Source organism: Lissotriton vulgaris, chromosome 5, assembly GCF_964263255.1.
Source record: "Lissotriton vulgaris chromosome 5, aLisVul1.2, whole genome shotgun sequence".
NCBI classification, from domain to species: domain Eukaryota; kingdom Metazoa; phylum Chordata; class Amphibia; order Caudata; family Salamandridae; genus Lissotriton; species Lissotriton vulgaris.
In genome coordinates, this window is record NC_141693.1 from 2,027,448,819 (window position 1) to 2,027,465,205 (window position 16,387).

Here is a 16,387-nt window from a genome sequence, read left to right on the forward strand (position 1 = left end):
GGAGCAGAGACGCTTCTGCACTTGTTTTGAAGTCTGCTGAACCTTGCCAGGGCTCGGCTCGGGGCCCCTGGCTCGCCTGCTCCTGGACATGTCCACCTCCATCCCCCAAGGTAGGCGGCCACAAGAACTACACGGCCCATGATGCCTCGGAGGCGGCGGGCGCCCCCTGCCGGCGGCCGCGGGGGCTGCAGTTTAAATCCCCATCTTTGCGCACAGAGGACCGGGGAGAGCTGCGAGGAGGAGGCCGCCGCCGAGCTCCGGATCCGGGCAGAGGAGAGCGCCGCAGCAGCACCCCCGCACCCTCACCCGCAGCACCCCCGCACCCCTCACCCACCGCCAGGATGGGCAACCGTGGCATGGAGGACCTGATCCCGCTGGTGAACCGGCTGCAGGACGCCTTCTCCGCCATCGGGCAGAACGCCGAGCTCGACCTGCCGCAGATCGCCGTGGTCGGGGGCCAGAGCGCCGGCAAGAGCTCGGTGCTGGAGAACTTCGTGGGCAAGTAAGAGCCGAGCCCTGTGGGCGAGGGGAGGGGGGCCCATTGACGAAGAGCGGCGGCTGCCATCCGTGGTGGGGAGAGGGGGGGGCTCTGTGATGGGGATGGAGGGAAGGTGCCCTCCGTGAGTGATGGGGAAAGACGGGTGCCCTCCGTGATGAGAGGGGGGGGGGTACCCTTCGTGATGGGGAGAGGGGGGGTGCTCTGTGATGGGCATGGAGGAAAGGTGCCCTCCCTCCGTGAGTGATGGGGAGAGACGGGTGCCCTCCGTGATGGGCAGGGATGATGCCCTCCGTGATGAGAGGGGGGGGGGGGTACCCTTCGTGATGGGGAGAGGGGGGGTGCTCTGTGATGGGGATGGAGGGAAGGTGCCCTCCGTGAGTGATGGGGAGGGAGCTGGCCCTTTGTGATGGGGGTGGTGAGTACCCTCCGTGATGGGAAGAGAGGACGCCCTCTGTCCGTGATGGAGAGGGAGGGAGGGAGGGTGCCCTCCGTGGTGAAGAGCTGTGGGTGTCATCCGTGATCGGGAGGGAGCTTGCCCTATGTGATGGGGAGGGATGGTGCCCTCCGTGATGGGGAGGGAGGGGGCGCGATGATGCCCTTCGTGTTTGGGGAAGGGCAGGTGACCTTAGCAGCGGGGGTAGAAGGAGCCCCGCTGGAGCCTCTAAGGGGCACTTCGCCCTCATTCATCGGGGAGAGTGCTCTCGGGTGGGTGGGGGGAGGGTGGGGGCGGTGTGGGTTGCCTCAGGGATGACGGGGATCGGTGATGGGGATGGTGTCTGGACAGTGAGAAAAATGGTGCCTTCTGTGCCGGGGAGGGTGCCTTCTGTGCCGGGGAGGGTGCCTTCTGTGATGTGGAGGGTGCCTTCTGTGTTGGGGAGGGTGCCTTCTGTGCCGGGGATGGTGCCTTCTGTCTGTGTTGGGGAGGGTGCTTTCTGACTGTGTTGGGGAGGGTGCCTTCTGTGCCGGGGAGGGTGCCTTCTGTGCCGGGGAGGGTGCCTTCTGTCTCTGCTGGGGAGGGTGCCTTCTGTGCCGGGAAGGGTGCCTGGGAGGATGCCTTCTGTGCCGGGAAGGGTGCCGGGGAGGGTGCCTTCTGTGCCGGGGAGGGTGCCTTCTGTGCCGGGGAGGGTGCCTTCTGTGCTGGGGAGGGTGCCGGGGAGGGTGCCTTCTGTGGTGGGGAGGGTTCCTTCTGTGGTGGGGAGGGTGCCTTCTGTGCCAGGGAGGGTGCCTTCTTTGGTGGTACCGTGCCAGTGATGAAGGGGGGGCATCGGTGATGGGGTGGTACCTTTTTGTTTTGGTGCCTTGTCAGTGATGGGCGAAGGGTTGCAGAGGGAGGAGAGTGGATGCCTTGATTGGGGGGGGGGGGGGGCTTTTCTCGCCCACGGGGGGAGATGTTCCCACAGTGAGGAGAGGCGTGGGGGCGGTGATTGGGTGGGGGATGCCCTTAACTGTGGGGCGATAAATGCCAATGCCCCTGGTGATGAGCGTGAGCTGAGAATGCCCCCCGCAGCGGCGGCTCCTGTCCCGTGATGGAGGGTGGTCGGTTTAATAACTACAGGACAGGGCCCTAATAATGTCAGGATGGCACGCGGAAGAATGGTCCCAGTGGTGTTCCTATACTTCCACTCCATGCCCTCAACAGGGCCCCTTTTCCCCTCTCCTGCCCTGGTGCCGCTGACCCCACTCCTGCCCTGGTGCCGCTGACCCCACTCCTGCCCTGGTGCCGCTGACCCCACTCCTGCCCTGGTACCGCTGACCCCACTCCTGCCCTGGCACCGCTGACCCCACTCCTGCCCTGGTGCCGCTGACCCCACTCCTGCCCTGGTACCGCTGACCCCACTCCTGCCCTGGTACCGCTGACCCCTCTCCTGCCCTGGTGCCGCTGACCCCACTCCTGCCCTGGTGCCGCTGACCCCACTCCTGCCCTGGTGCCGCTGACCCCACTCCTGCCCTGGTGCCGCTGACCCCACTCCTGCCCTGGTGCCGCTGACCCCACTCCTGCCCTGGTGCCGCTGACCCCACTCCTGCCCTGGTGCCGCTGACCCCACTCCTGCCCTGGTGCCGCTGACCCCACTCCTGCCCTGGTACCGCTGACCCCACTCCTGCCCTAGTGCCGCTGACCCCACTCCTGCCCTAGTGCCGCTGACCCCACTCCTGCCCTGGTGCCGCTGACCCCACTCCTGCCCTGGTGCCGCTGACCCCTCTCCTGCCCTGGTGCCGCTGACCCCACTCCTGCCCTGGTGCCGCTGACCCCTCTCCTGCCCTGGTGCCGCTGACCCCTCTCCTGCCCTGGTGCCGCTGACCCCTCTCCTGCCCTGGTGCCGCTGACCCCTCTACTGCCCTGGTGCCGCCGACCCCTCCCCTCTCCTGCCCAGGTGCTGCCGACCCCCTCACCTGCCCAGGTGCTGCCGACCCCCTCACCTGCCCAGGTGCTGCTGACCCCTCTCCTGGTGCTGCTGACCCCTCGCCTCTTATGCGCTGTTGGTGCTGACCCCTCTTCTGCCCAGGTGCTGCCGACCCCTCCCCTCTCCTGCCCAGGTGCTGCCGACCCCCTCACCTACCCAGGTGCTGCCGACCCCCTCACCTGCCCAGGTGCTGCCGACCCCCTCACCTGCCCAGGTGCCTCTGACCCCTCTCCTCTCCTGGTGCTGCTGACCCCTCGCCTCTCATGCGCTGTTGGTGCTGACCCCTCTCCTGATGCTGCTGACCCCTCTCCTGGCCAGGTGCTGCCGACCCCTCTCCTGGCCAGGTGCTGCCGACCCCTCTCCTGGCCAGGTGCTGCCGGTGACCCTTCTCCTGGCCAGGTGCTGCCGGTGACCCCTCTCCTGCCCAGGTGCTGCCGGTGACCCCTCTCCTGCCCAGGTGCTGCCGGTGACCCCTCTCCTGCCCAGGTGCTGCCGGTGACCCCTCTCCTGGCCAGGTGCTGCCGGTGACCCTTCTCCTGCCCAGGTGCTGCTGACCCCTCTCTTTTCCTGCCCTTGTGCTGCCAACCCCTCTCCTGCCCAGGTGCTGCTGACCCCTCTCTTCACCTGCCCAGATCCGGACCATAGGTTCAACAGCGGGACCGCAGACCACGCCAAAGTGCACAGGAGTCTCGGACCCCCGGCAGAGACCCTGGGAGTTTGTCGTTTGAAATTAGGAGTACAAACGGAGAGGAAACACCTCTCGCAGTTACAGCACCTTAGTGTGTGCTACACATACAGGGTCCTGACAAAATATAGGCCCCCTGTATCACCCCTACACATAAAAGGTCCTGAAGAAAGCCAGTTTAGTAAAAAGGCCTGGCTGAAACTAGTAGACCACACGGGACGTGGGAGACCAAAAGTTCATCCCTACACATCCAAAAGCCTTTGTTTTGAACTCCGCCAGGGGCCCATCAATAAAGTAACTGTTCGGGACCCCTAGGACAGAATTTTAAAACCTCGCTCAATACACCAGCACTCACACTCACGTAACAGAACCCTCTCTGCTGTAACCAGGCATCGCAGCACACCTGAGATACACTCGGTACCTCGGGTGGGGCCCGATGATGAAGCATGCCACCAACTAGGTTGGTGGGTGAGGGTCTTCATGAAAAAACATACTGGTTTCCCTACGCAGACACATACTACACGTATTTTGTCCAACTCTTAGTCTAGTTCCTCTCTCTCTCCTTTGATTACCAAACTCTGTGTGCACCCACTCATCCCCAATACACTAAATCCTGTCAGGGAGGTGGTCACACCTCCCTGTGACAGGATGCCTATTGTCATGCCTTCCTTTGCTCGAGTTTGTTTCAGCAGCAGGAAAGCAGAATTGTGTCTGTGGCTGGCAGCATCCATTTTGTGCTGCCCAGGTTGAGAAAGCTGGTACCGGGTAAACCGGTGACCCACAGGAGTAGTTCTAGAAGGGTGGAATCATATCTCCCACACCAGTTACTGGTGTGGAGGTATGATTCCAAGGTGTTTGACACCAAACACGACATGTTTCTAAGCAGACGTTTTAAAGTTAGCATTTACTGCGAGGTTCTAATGCACTTAAACCTATATGTCTGACTGCATCACAGACATCCCCGGAGAATGGTCTCCGAAGGTTGCAGAGTGGCTCTGCTCATGCAGGGGCACCCTCTCACGTAAAACCCAGCACCCTGCCTTCAGGACTGATAAGACCTGCCATAGGGGTGAGTGATAGGTTTTAAGTGTAGTGATTTAGATAGATATAGTGAACCTTTATCTAAGTAAGTGGTGCAAGCACCATCTTACACAGTCTGCTGTAGCAGGCCTGTCGTGTCATTTTGAATGGCCTCTCATGGGTGGCATAATACATGCTGCAGCCCATGGGAGGTCTCTGGGGTATCTATGCCCTGGGTACATGGTGTACCATATACCAGGGACTGATAAGGGCACCCCAGTATCCAATCTGGAGTGTAACTAAAGTACATACATAGCAATTTAATGGAGAACGCAGATAGACTGTGGTCCTGGATAGCAGGATCCCAGTCAGACTAGTCCAAAAGCAGTGCTATATCAGCAAGAAGTGGGGGTAACCCTATGGCGCATATCCTCCGCCCCCAAACGCAAGGACTTTGACCAGTTGAGTTTTCATGTTCTAAGTGGAAATATCTAGAGAGTCCATCTTAATTGGCATGGTTACTCCCAGGTCTATGTTCCACTGTATAGTCCGTCCCCTGTAGGGAAATGGACCACCTCAAAAGTTTGGGGTTTTCACCCTTCATCTGTTTTAGCCATAAGAGGGGCTTACGATCTGTCTGAAACAATAAAGTGAGTGCCAAACAAGTATGGCCTCAACTTCTTCAGGGCCCAAACCACAGCAAAGGCTTTCCTCTCAATAGCTGACCAATGTTTCTCTCTGGGGGTCAGCCTTCTGCTTATAAAAGCTACTGGCTGGTCCTGACCTTCATCATTCAATTGTGATAGCACAGCCCCTACCCCTAACTCAGATGCATCAGTTTGAACAATGAATTGTTTGGAATAGTCAGGACTTTGCAGAATGGGAGCACTGCGCATGGCCTGATTCAGGTCATCAAATGCCTTTTGACAGTTAACTGTCCACTGAACTTTCTTAGGCATTCTTTTGGAAGTTAAGTCATTCAATGGGGTCACTATGGAGCCATATCCTTTGACAAACCTCCTGCAGTACCCAGTCAGGCCCAAGAAAGCTCTGACCTCAGTCTGGGTGGTTGGAACAACTCAATCCATGATGGTTTGAATTTTGCACTGCAAGGTTGAACCTGGCCTCGACCCACAAGGTGGCCCAGGTACACAACCTAACTCTGCCCTATCTGGCACTTGGTGGCCTTGATAGTGAGGCCTGTCTTCTGCAGGGCCTCCAAAACTTTTCTCAGGTGGACCAGGTGATCCTCCCAGGTGGAGCTAAAGACAACAATGTCATCCTAGTTAAGCTGCACTAAAGGCTTCCAGACCTGTGAGAATTGTATTCACCAGCCTTTGAAATGTGGCAGGTGCATTCTTCAACTCAAAAGGTATCACCACAAATTAGTAATGCCCACTAGGAGTTGATAATGCTGTTTTTGGTTTAGCATCCTCAGCTAGTCTGATCTGCCAATAACCAGCCGTCAGGTCAAATGTACTTAAGAATTTGGCAGAGGCCAAAGTGTCAATAAGTTCATCTGCCGTTGGAATTGGATAAGCATCAGTCCTAGTGACTGCATTAAGTCCCCTGTAGTCAACACAAAACCTCATATCTCTAGTACCATCCTGGGTGTGAGGTTTTGGTACCAAGACTACTGGACTAGCCCAAGGGCTATTTGAGGGCTCAATCACTCCCAGTTCCAGCATCTTCCGGACTTCAGTCCTGGTACAGTCCCTGACATGATCAGGTTGACTGTAAATCTTATTTTTAACAGGCAGGCTGTCACCTGTGTCCACTTCATGAGTGCACCAGGTAGTCTGACTTGGAGTCAGTGAAAACATATGTCTATACTGATTGAGGACCTCTCTGCAATCAGTCAGTTGCTTTTCAGTGAGGCTGCCTGTCAAGGCTACACCATCAACTGAACCATCTTCAGGGTCCTGTGAGAGGAGGTCAGTGAGTGGGTCACTCTCTTCCTCCTGTCCCTCATCAGTAGCCACGAGCAAGCCCATGTCTGCCCGGCCCACTTATGTCTTGAGCCTGTTCACATGGAGCACCCTATGGGAGCTCCTGGGAGTTCCAAGGTCCACCAGGTAGATAACCTCTCCCTTTGCTCAAGTATGGTATGGGGTCCACTCCACTTGTCGTGGAGAGCTGCTGGGGCCACAGGCTCCAATACCCATACCTTCTGTCCTGGCTGATACACAGTCAAAACAGCCTTCTGGTCATGCTAGGCTTTCTGTAACTCCTGGCTATCCTCAAGGTTTTTGGATGCCTTCTTCATGTACTTGGCCATCCTGGAGTGGAGACTAAGTACATAGTCCACTATGTCTTGTTTGTGTGGCTTGAGTGGTAACTCCCATCCCTCCATCACCAAACATAAGGGACCCCTAAATGGATGTCCAAACAGAAGTTCAAAAGGGCTGTAACCAACCCCCTTCTGAGGAACATCTCTGTAGGCAAAGAAAAGGCAGGGCAAAAGTATATTCCAACTACCCCTAAGCTTTTCAGGGAGACCTTATATCATGCCCTTGAGAGTTTTGTTAAATCTCTCAACTAACCCATTGCATTGTGGGTGATAGGGTGTGCTGAATTTGTAATTCACTCCACACTCCTTCCACATAGCAGTCAGATAACCAGACATAAAGGTTGCATCTCTATCTGATACTACCTCCTTAGGGAAAGCCACTCTGGAAAAGATTTTCAGGATATCTCTAGCCACAGCAGGAGATGTGGTAGTCCTACAGGGAATTGCCTCTGGATACCTAGTGGCATGGTCCAACCCCACTAGTATAAATCTGTGTCCAGATGCAGTTGGAGGATCCATACGACCAACTATGTCAATCCAACCCTCTCAAAGAGAATCCCCACCACAGGTAGTGGTATCGGGGGGTCTTTGTAGTTACACCTGCCTTACCGCTGACTTGGCAAGTAGTACAGGAACAACAACACTCCTTTGTGTCCTCAGACATGTAAGGCCAGTGAAAGTGAGGGATAAGCCTGTCCCAGATGTCATGTGTCAGTGTTAATAGGAAGCCTCTAAACTTCAAAGGTATGACCAACCTCCTGGCAGCACCAGGCTTGAGGCTTCTACCCTCTGAATATAGTCCATCATCCCAGTAGATCCTGTGAGACCCACTGGCACTCCCAGCAGCCTCAGCAGCAGCCTGCTGTCTGAGGGGTTCAAGAGATGGGCAGCTCAGCTGCTCCTGACTCTGATCTGCCCTGGAAGGGCCCCCTGTCTCCATGAACTCAACCTGATCAGGCTCAAGCTCCTCTGAGACAGTACCTTCACAGTGACTGAGATCATCTCCCTCAAGAGACTGATCCTCCCTCTGAGGCAGGGGGAAAGACACTGCCTCACCCCTTGTGCTCCTTCTCTTGGAAGGCCCCTGGTCCATTGTTCCAGGGCATGTTCAGTGGAAGACTTTTTTGCCTGTGACCTAGTCACTGCAAACACATCTGCAGGGATACCCAACATTTCAGCATGTGTCCTGAGTTCAACATCAGCCCATGCTGAAGTATCCAAATCATTGCCCAGCAAGCATTCTACAGGGAGGTCTGAGCTAACCACAACCTTCTTAGGGCCAGTTACCCCATCCCAGCTGAAATTCACAACTGCCAAGGAATGGTCTGTCCTGACATTGCTTCCATTGTTCACTTGCTACATTTCACCAAGTATGATCTGTTCAGGGCCCACAAGATCTTTTGTCACCACTGTAACACTTGCACCTGTGTCCCTGTTTGCCATGGCCTCCTTACCATTTATTAAAGGCTGTTGTCTGTACTTGCCCAGGTTACTGGGACTGACAAATAAGGAGGCAATACCCATGCCACCATCACAGACTAACACAGCCTGAGTTGGAATCCTGACTAGGCCAGAATACATCTCAGATCCCAAGGTTAACCCTACTATACCCTTGCTCTGTGTACCACCACTTGAAACTGAGCTAGGGGGAACAGTTGCCATGGGGCAGTGGTGGTTGGAGTAGAATTCTTGGCCCTCGGACAATTAGCATCTTTTATCCAGTGGGTCTTCTCTTTACTGATATACCACCAAGGTTTATTTTTACCCTTTCCCTTGTTGGATTGAGTCTGTGCTTTCTGGGTGTCTCTGAACTTAATCCTGTACTGTTCAGTGGTTAAGCCAAACCCATCAATGAGAGCACTCTTCAGGACTGAATAATTGTCAGCAACCTCTTCCCTAACAGTGAGGAGCCACAAGATAGCTGCCCACTGCTCCTGAGGGACCCTCTGTACCTTACAGGCCCTCTCTAGTGCAGCTATCCATTTGTGGATGTCATCCCCACTCTGGTAGGGAGGGACTATCCTATTAAGGTTCCTATGATCATGAGTATTCTCCTTAAATCTAGGGTCACTGTTGCTGCCACCATGGGACTCTAGTCCCAATTTCAAACTAGCTCTCTGGAGCTCTAAGGCTTCCTTATCCAATGCCAATTGCTCTCTTTTGAGCCTAAGATTGACTTTCTCAATCTCTGGGAATTGGCACTGTCTGTCATAAGAGTTATCTCTCTTATTAGATATTGAAGTTCCTACAGAAGTCCCTGAGTATCTAGATTCTTCAGAGGGAGAGCTAGGTCTCCAGGGTAAAGTCTGAATTCTACCAGGAGGATTAAAGAGAGGGCCCTCAAGGCCTTCTCTATTCTCTTCCCGGTCCTAATTTGCCAGGTTAGAATCATCTTGATTCTCCTGGTCAGGGTTTGATTCTAGGTCAAAGAAGGTGAGACCTCCTAGCCTTTCCTCATTCCCTGCCCCATCCACTATTTCTACCTCATCAGACCCTGGGGTCTTCCTAAGGTCATCTAGGAGTAACATCTTAATGAGACGTTGGGTGTTGCCACTTCTACCTGTCCTTAACTTCCTAAATACACACATGGCTTTCAATTCTAGAAATGAGAGGCCATTGTACCTAGTTGGCACTTGGTTCTCCTCTAGAAGACATACTAGTGTTATGTGGTGTAGGAACATACCTAACCTAGTGGAGACTAAACTCTCTTGAGTTGGAGAAAGGGTGTGCTAGACACTCGACTTACCCAACTCCAAGTTCAGTAGAACATACGTATTCAAATCTTAGTATTATATGTACCTAATACTTAGTGGTTTTCAGTTAATCAATCAATGAGATTTTTCTGGTAAAACAATGCAGGCTTCAATCCAACCGCTGCACACCAATGTGAGAAGGTGGCCTGGTATATGCTGTTCACTAATTAAAGGGGGCACTCTGTACCAGTCCACACGACTCTTATGATGTATGAGGTCAAAGATAACCTTTAGAGGTCTATCCTAGTGGTAGCTGTTGAGAGCAGGCCTTCAGGCTTAATCGTGAAGGAATGTAAAGCAGTTTGTTTTACCAGAATATCACCTCTTGAATGACTAAATGAAGGGAGAACCACACAGTAGTTATAAAAATATGTATTTATTACTATCTCTATCAATCTCTTCATGAGATTAGAACAGAAAGCACAAATACTGTAATGATAGAAGATTCGTAAGTAGCACAATACACAGCGGGCCCCAGGGGGAGACCGAACACTATACTAAATAAAATGGTATAACCATCACGACTCCAATAGACACAGTGCCTAGAGCACGTAGCATTGCTGGGACCCAAAGGAATCACCTAGAGGAGTGACAAAGGGTGCCCACGGAGAACTGATGCAGTGAGAAAACACGACTGCGTGCTCTGTACAACTCTATAGGAAATTCGCAGTTGTAAAGTTAGAGTTTAAGGACACTTCTACGAGGAGTTCGAGCAAACCCTTTGGAACATAAGAGGTTTCAGAGCCAACCCACCAGTGAGTACCGGAGTACTTGTGTTACTTATCCCAGAGGAGCTGGGTGCATAGGGGTCATGTGGTGTCAGAAACCTTAATCTTTTTCAATGGAGAGCTGCAAAGATGTACTGCTGCCAGGAAGGCGAAGAGTGTCCGATGGAATCCAAGACTGGATTTGAGGCGAGAGGAACCTGAAAGCAGAGCGGACAGAGTCTGGGTCACGACAAGTGACCAGGGGCTGGGTAGTCGAATGCCCACCGATGTCGGGTGCTTCAGATGCGAAGAAGGGATACTTGACTCTGCAGCCACGGGGACCAGGGGACGTCGAGGACGACCAGGATCCGAGGGTGAACTGTCCCTCGAAGGATAGTGCTGAGGGGGTCGATTGTCCGGCTGGAGCACCAACAAGTCTTGGCAAATGCTGCCCACGCGGTCCGAGTAAACAGATTACAGTGTGAACCAGCAAGTCCAAGCATTGGAGAGTCCGGGCAGGTCTGGTGCAACCAGGTAAGCCCAAGAACAAACCAGTGACCCTCGCCAGGACCCACAGGCCAACGGACCAGGAATCGCGAGGAGACCTCAAGCAAGTTTGCAAAGCACCAGAGCACTCTGTGAGTGGAGGCCGGATATCTTTGGTGCAAATACTGCTCGGGGTCAGCACTACATGAAGTCCAATGCACAGGCTCCGGGACTGCCAAAAAGCATGTGCACAGGGGTTCGGTTGCACGGCCCCCGCGAGGGATACTGGCCTCAGAATCGCTGAGAGGTCAGATCTACCTCAGGGACCTTCGGGAATCCACCTCCTGTGTTGCTGAAATCTTCAGAGTCCTCAGGAGCTGGTCAGATGTGCTTAGGTGCCTGCTGCTGCAGGTGGTGAGTAACTCCTTTACTCCAAGGGAGATTCTTCAGTTGTGCAATTGATGTGCAGGAAGTCGAAGTACTTGGTTTCTTCTTAGCAGAATCTTGTCCAGGTATAATCCAAAGTCCTATAGTCAGGTAACCCACTTTATATCCATGGGAAGGAGTTGGACGGATTCTCTGAACCCTCCCAGAGGAGGGTCAGGATAGAGGGGTGCCAGTTTTGCGCCAGAGCAGGATCCAATGGCTCGCAGAACTGGTTTGAGCTGAACTCTGCACAGGGACACCAAATGTGCCCCAGTGCAGACTTTCTGGCACTCTTGAGTGCTCCCACCCAGCCCCAATACACTAAATCCTGTCTGGGAGGTGGCCACACCTGCCTGTGACAGGATGCCTACTGTCATGCCTTCCTCTGCTCAAGCTTGGCTCAGCAGCAGGAGAGCAGAATCGTGTCTGTGGCTGGCAGCATCCATTTTATGCTGGCCAGGTTGAGAAAGCTGGTACCGTGTAGACCGGTGGCCCACAGGAGTGGTTTGAATCATACCTCCCACACCAGTTACTGGTGTGGAGGTATGACTCCAGGGTGTTTAACACCAAACACGGCATGTTTCTAAGCAGCCATTTTAAAGTAAGCATTTACCGCAAAGTTATAATGCACTTACACCTATATGTCTGGCTGCATCACAGATAACCCCGGAGAATAATCTCTGAAGGCTGCAGAGGGACTCTGCTCGTGCCGGGGCACCGGCTCCCATAAAACCCAGCACCCCGCCTTCAGGATTGCTAAGGTCTTCCATAGGTGTGACTGGTTTTAAGTTTAATGATTTAGATAGATATAGTGAACCTATATCTAAGTAAGTGGTGCAAGCGCTATCTTACACAGTCTGCTGTAGCAGGCCTGTCGTGTCATTTTGAATGGCCTCTCATGGGTGGCATAATACATGCATCAGCCCATGGGAGGCCTCTGGGGTACCTATGCCCTGGGTACATGGTGTACCATATACCAGGGACTGATAAGGGTGCCCCAGTATACAATCTGGAGTGTACCTAAAGTACATACATAGCAATTTAATGGAGAAAGCAGATAGACCGGGGTCCTGGATAGCAAGATCTCAGTCAGACGAATCCAAAAACAGTGCTAAATCAGCAAAAAGTGTTGGTAATCATAAGAAGCAGTTCCTACTTTCCTACAGGCTATAAATGTGAACGCCACCCCACAGCCCACATTGAAGAGGTTATAAGATGTTTACTTTTGCATAATAAATCCACCCCACAGCCCACATGAAAGGCTACAAGATGTTTACTTGTGCTTGAATGAATATACAGAGGGGGCTAAAACACGTTTACTCCACCCCACAGCCCCTATGAAAGCGGCTATAAGATGTTTACTTGTGGATGATAAATCCACCCCACAGTCCCCATTATTGCGGCTATAAAAGGTTTACTTGTGTATGATAAATCCAGCCCACATGAAAAAGCCTACAAGATGTTTACTGGTGCATGAATGAATGTACTGAGGGGGATATAACACGTTTACTCCACCCCACAGCCCCCGTTAAAAGCGGCTATAAGATGTTTACTTGTGTATGATAAATCCAGCCCACATGGAAAAAGCCTACAAGATGTTTACTGGTGCATGAATGAATGTACTAAGGGGGATATAACACGTTTACTCCACCCCACAGCCCCCGTTAAAAGCGGCTATAAGATGTTTACTTGTGTATGGTAAATCCACCTCACAGCCCCACAAAAGAGGCTAGAAGATGTTTACTTGTTTATGGTAAATCCACCCTACAGCCCCATGAAAGAAGCTAGAAGATGTTTACTTGTTTATGAATCAATATACCGAGGGGGCTATAACACGTTTACACTCCAGCCCACATGAAAGAGGCTATAAAATGTTTACTTGTGTATGGTAAATCCACCCACAGCCCCCACGAAAGAGGCTATAAGATGTTTACTTGTGCATGATAAATCCACCCCACAGCCCACGTGAAAGCTGCTATAGATGTTTACTTGTGTATGATAAATCCAGCCCACATGAAAAAGCCTACAAGATGTTTACTGGTGCATGAATGAATATACCGAGGGGGCTGTAGCATGTTTACTCCACCCACAGCCTCCATTAATGCGGCCATAAGATTTAAATTGTGTATTGTAAATCCACCCCACAACTCCATGAATGCGGCTATAAGATGTTTACTTGTATATTGTAAATCCACCCCACAGCCCCTATTAAAGTGGCTATAAGATTTTTACTTGTGTATGGTAAATCCACCCCACAGTCCACATTAAAGCGGCTAGAAGATGTTTACTTGTGTATGGTAAATCCACCCCACAGTCCACATTAAAGAGGCTATAAAATGTTTACTTGTGCATGATAAGTCCAGCCCACATGAAAGCGGCTATATGATGTTTACTTGTGTATGGTAAATCCACCCCACGGCCCCCATTAACCCCTTCGGTGCTGATGACGGCCCCCAGCCGCCATGCATCACGTTGCTCGTGTGCTGATGACGGCTACTCATTAAAAGCGCTGCAAAGGCGCAGAATCGCGGCCGCACCCAAGGGGTTAAAGCGGCTATAAGATGTTTACTTGTGCATGAATCAATATACTGAGGGGGCTAGAACACGTTTAAACACCAACCCCCATGAAAGAGGCTATGTTTACTTGTTTATTGTATATACAGCCCACGTGAAAGCGGCTACAAGATGTTGTAAGATGTTTACTTGTGAATGAATTAAAGAGTTTTTGTATAGCGCTGCATTCACTCCAAGGAGTATCTTGGCGCTTAGCGGAACAAGCATTTACAATGAAACGGTTTCGCCTTCGGAAAAGTTTGAGCTATTGGCATTGTAAATGACAAACTTTTTATTTATGTGTTGGTTTTGAAAACAGATAAATAAATGGCATTCTCATTTACAATGCCAATAGCTTACTCTGTCGCAAATGCAAGACGTATTGCATTTGCACACACACACCCACACAAGAGCCCCCCACACACACACACACAAGAGCCCCCCACACACACCACACAAGAGCCCCCCACACACACACACCAGAGCCCCCCACACACACACGCAAGAGCCCCCCACACAAACACACACACGCAAGAGCCCCCCACACAAACACACACACGCAAGAGCCCCCACACACACGCAAGAGCCCCCCCCACACACACACACGCAAAGAGCCCCACACACGCAAAGAGCCCCACACACACGCAAAGAGCCCCACACACACGCAAAGAGCCCCACACACACGCAAAGAGCCTGGAGTTCTGGACTTTTTGATTCCGTCCAGAGGTGTCAGGGTACAACACCCAAAGACCCCGGAGTCCCACCTGCCTTGGTGCACAAATGAACAGAAACACGGGCTTCTCGATGGTGGCGTCAAAGACCAAAGGTTTATTACTGCAGGGACACAGAAGTCATAGATACTACACACGGGCAGTAACCAGGAGCCTGTTCGATTTGTACATTGTGGGTTGCTCCTTATATACCAAAAATTGTGCTTCAGGCAAATATTTCACATGTCAGTACATTCCCAAACCTTTTGTGTCTCTAAACAATAAATATTTGGCGTTACACAGGAACTGTCGATAATATCTGATACCAAACATCACGAAGAGGGGTTCCCACCAGTCCATCACAATCCCTTGTCAATATTGTATTCAAGAGCCGGACCGCCTCATCGTAAAGTTCGTTACCTCCCCCTAATAAAGGCCCAGAAGGAAAGGAGCAGAGCCAGGTGCAGAAGATAGGAAAGCGGGATAAGAGATGTTTGTGGGTTGTAAATGGGCAAGGCTACCGGCTCCGGCCGCCTAATCATGATCAGGTACAATGGACACGAAGACCAGTTTGGCAGGACTGGCCTCGGGCAGAGGAGGCAACCTTTGTCGAGTCATGCAGCTACAGCGTGATCTGATTTAAGGTGCACGTGTCATGTAAGAGGTGAATCTCCGGCTAAAACTACGTGTCCTTAATCAAAGTGGAGTGAATGAAGTGATCAGAGGCTATTGCATATGTGAGGGCAAGGAAACACAAAATGGCGGCCACGATCTAAGATGGATGCCGTGTGTATATCAGAAATGTGTCAGTGGAAGGAGTGCTCTTGCTCGTAGTGTAGCGGAACCACTAGGATATACTAAATGGATCATTTGCGGTTCACTGATACCATTTTTATGTATTTCCGACAAACTTGAAAACACGGGTTCAAGTCGTCACGGAACCGTCACGGAACCTCAGACCCTCCTTTTGCCCTTACATAGGCAATTACTCAATCTATGTCTGAATCTAGTTCTATGCTCATCAGGTCAGTGACATGCTGTTGTATCATCATCCTTTCTCGTGTCTTTTCTCCAAACGCAGGTGGTTTTCTGAGACAAGTTGCAGCACAAAGACTACACAGAGCAGGACCACACTGGATAATCAGACAACATGAGAATAGGAATACTAAGATGACACCAATGACCATTAGAATCTTCCATCCCCACGCTGAGATCAGAGTCCAAACCCACTCCATGAAGGACCAGTTTCCCTTGTCTACATGTATGGAGTCCGAAATCTTGTGCAACTTAGAGATCGCCTCGTAAACTGTTGGAGCATTATTAGGAATAAAGACACAGCAGCTCGATTGGATCATTCTGCATACCCCACCTCGATCTGCAAGTATAACATCTAGAACCATACGGTTCTGCAATGTCATGAGTCTATCCGCCTGAAGCTCAGCTGTCAGATTGCTAAGGGCACCAGCAGTTTCGGTAATAGTAGATTCAACTACCCGTGTTAGCTGACGTATGTTTCTACTATTGGCCATAGGCCCCCAGAACGGAAGGAAGCCTTTGAAGAAGTCTCCAGCTTCCTGACCAGCGGTATCTTCCTTGCTGAAAACACCTCTAGCTACTCTTGTTCTGTGGTAATCCGGTGAAGCAGTGTATGTCGGAGGTAACAATCGAGCAATATAACATGATCCTGAGAAGTCGGCAGGCAACCATGTATAAGCTCTGTCTCGACAAATGAAGTAGGTACCCCTAGCAGTGAGGAAGGCAGGGGAAGAGTTAGCCGGAAACACATAAGTCTCTACGCACTCACTCCTCCCTAGCTGAGCTCTCGGATTTCTCCCATTACCTTGCAAACAGACCTG

General features: G+C 51.9%; 1 protein-coding gene across 12 annotated transcripts in view; it reads left to right on the plus strand.

Moving 5' to 3' along the window:
* The first annotated feature begins 206 nt into the window (after positions 1 to 206).
* The window catches only part of DNM1 (dynamin 1), a 730,607-nt gene continuing 714,426 nt past the window's right edge, over positions 207 to 16,387 (plus strand). For all 12 annotated transcript variants that reach the window (XM_086924906.1, XM_086924901.1, XM_086924903.1 and 9 more), the window contains exon 1: positions 207 to 502. In XM_086924906.1, the coding sequence (XP_086781032.1) occupies positions 342 to 502 (161 nt within the window). In that variant the 5' untranslated portion in view covers positions 207 to 341. The remainder of the gene's footprint in view (positions 503 to 16,387) is intronic.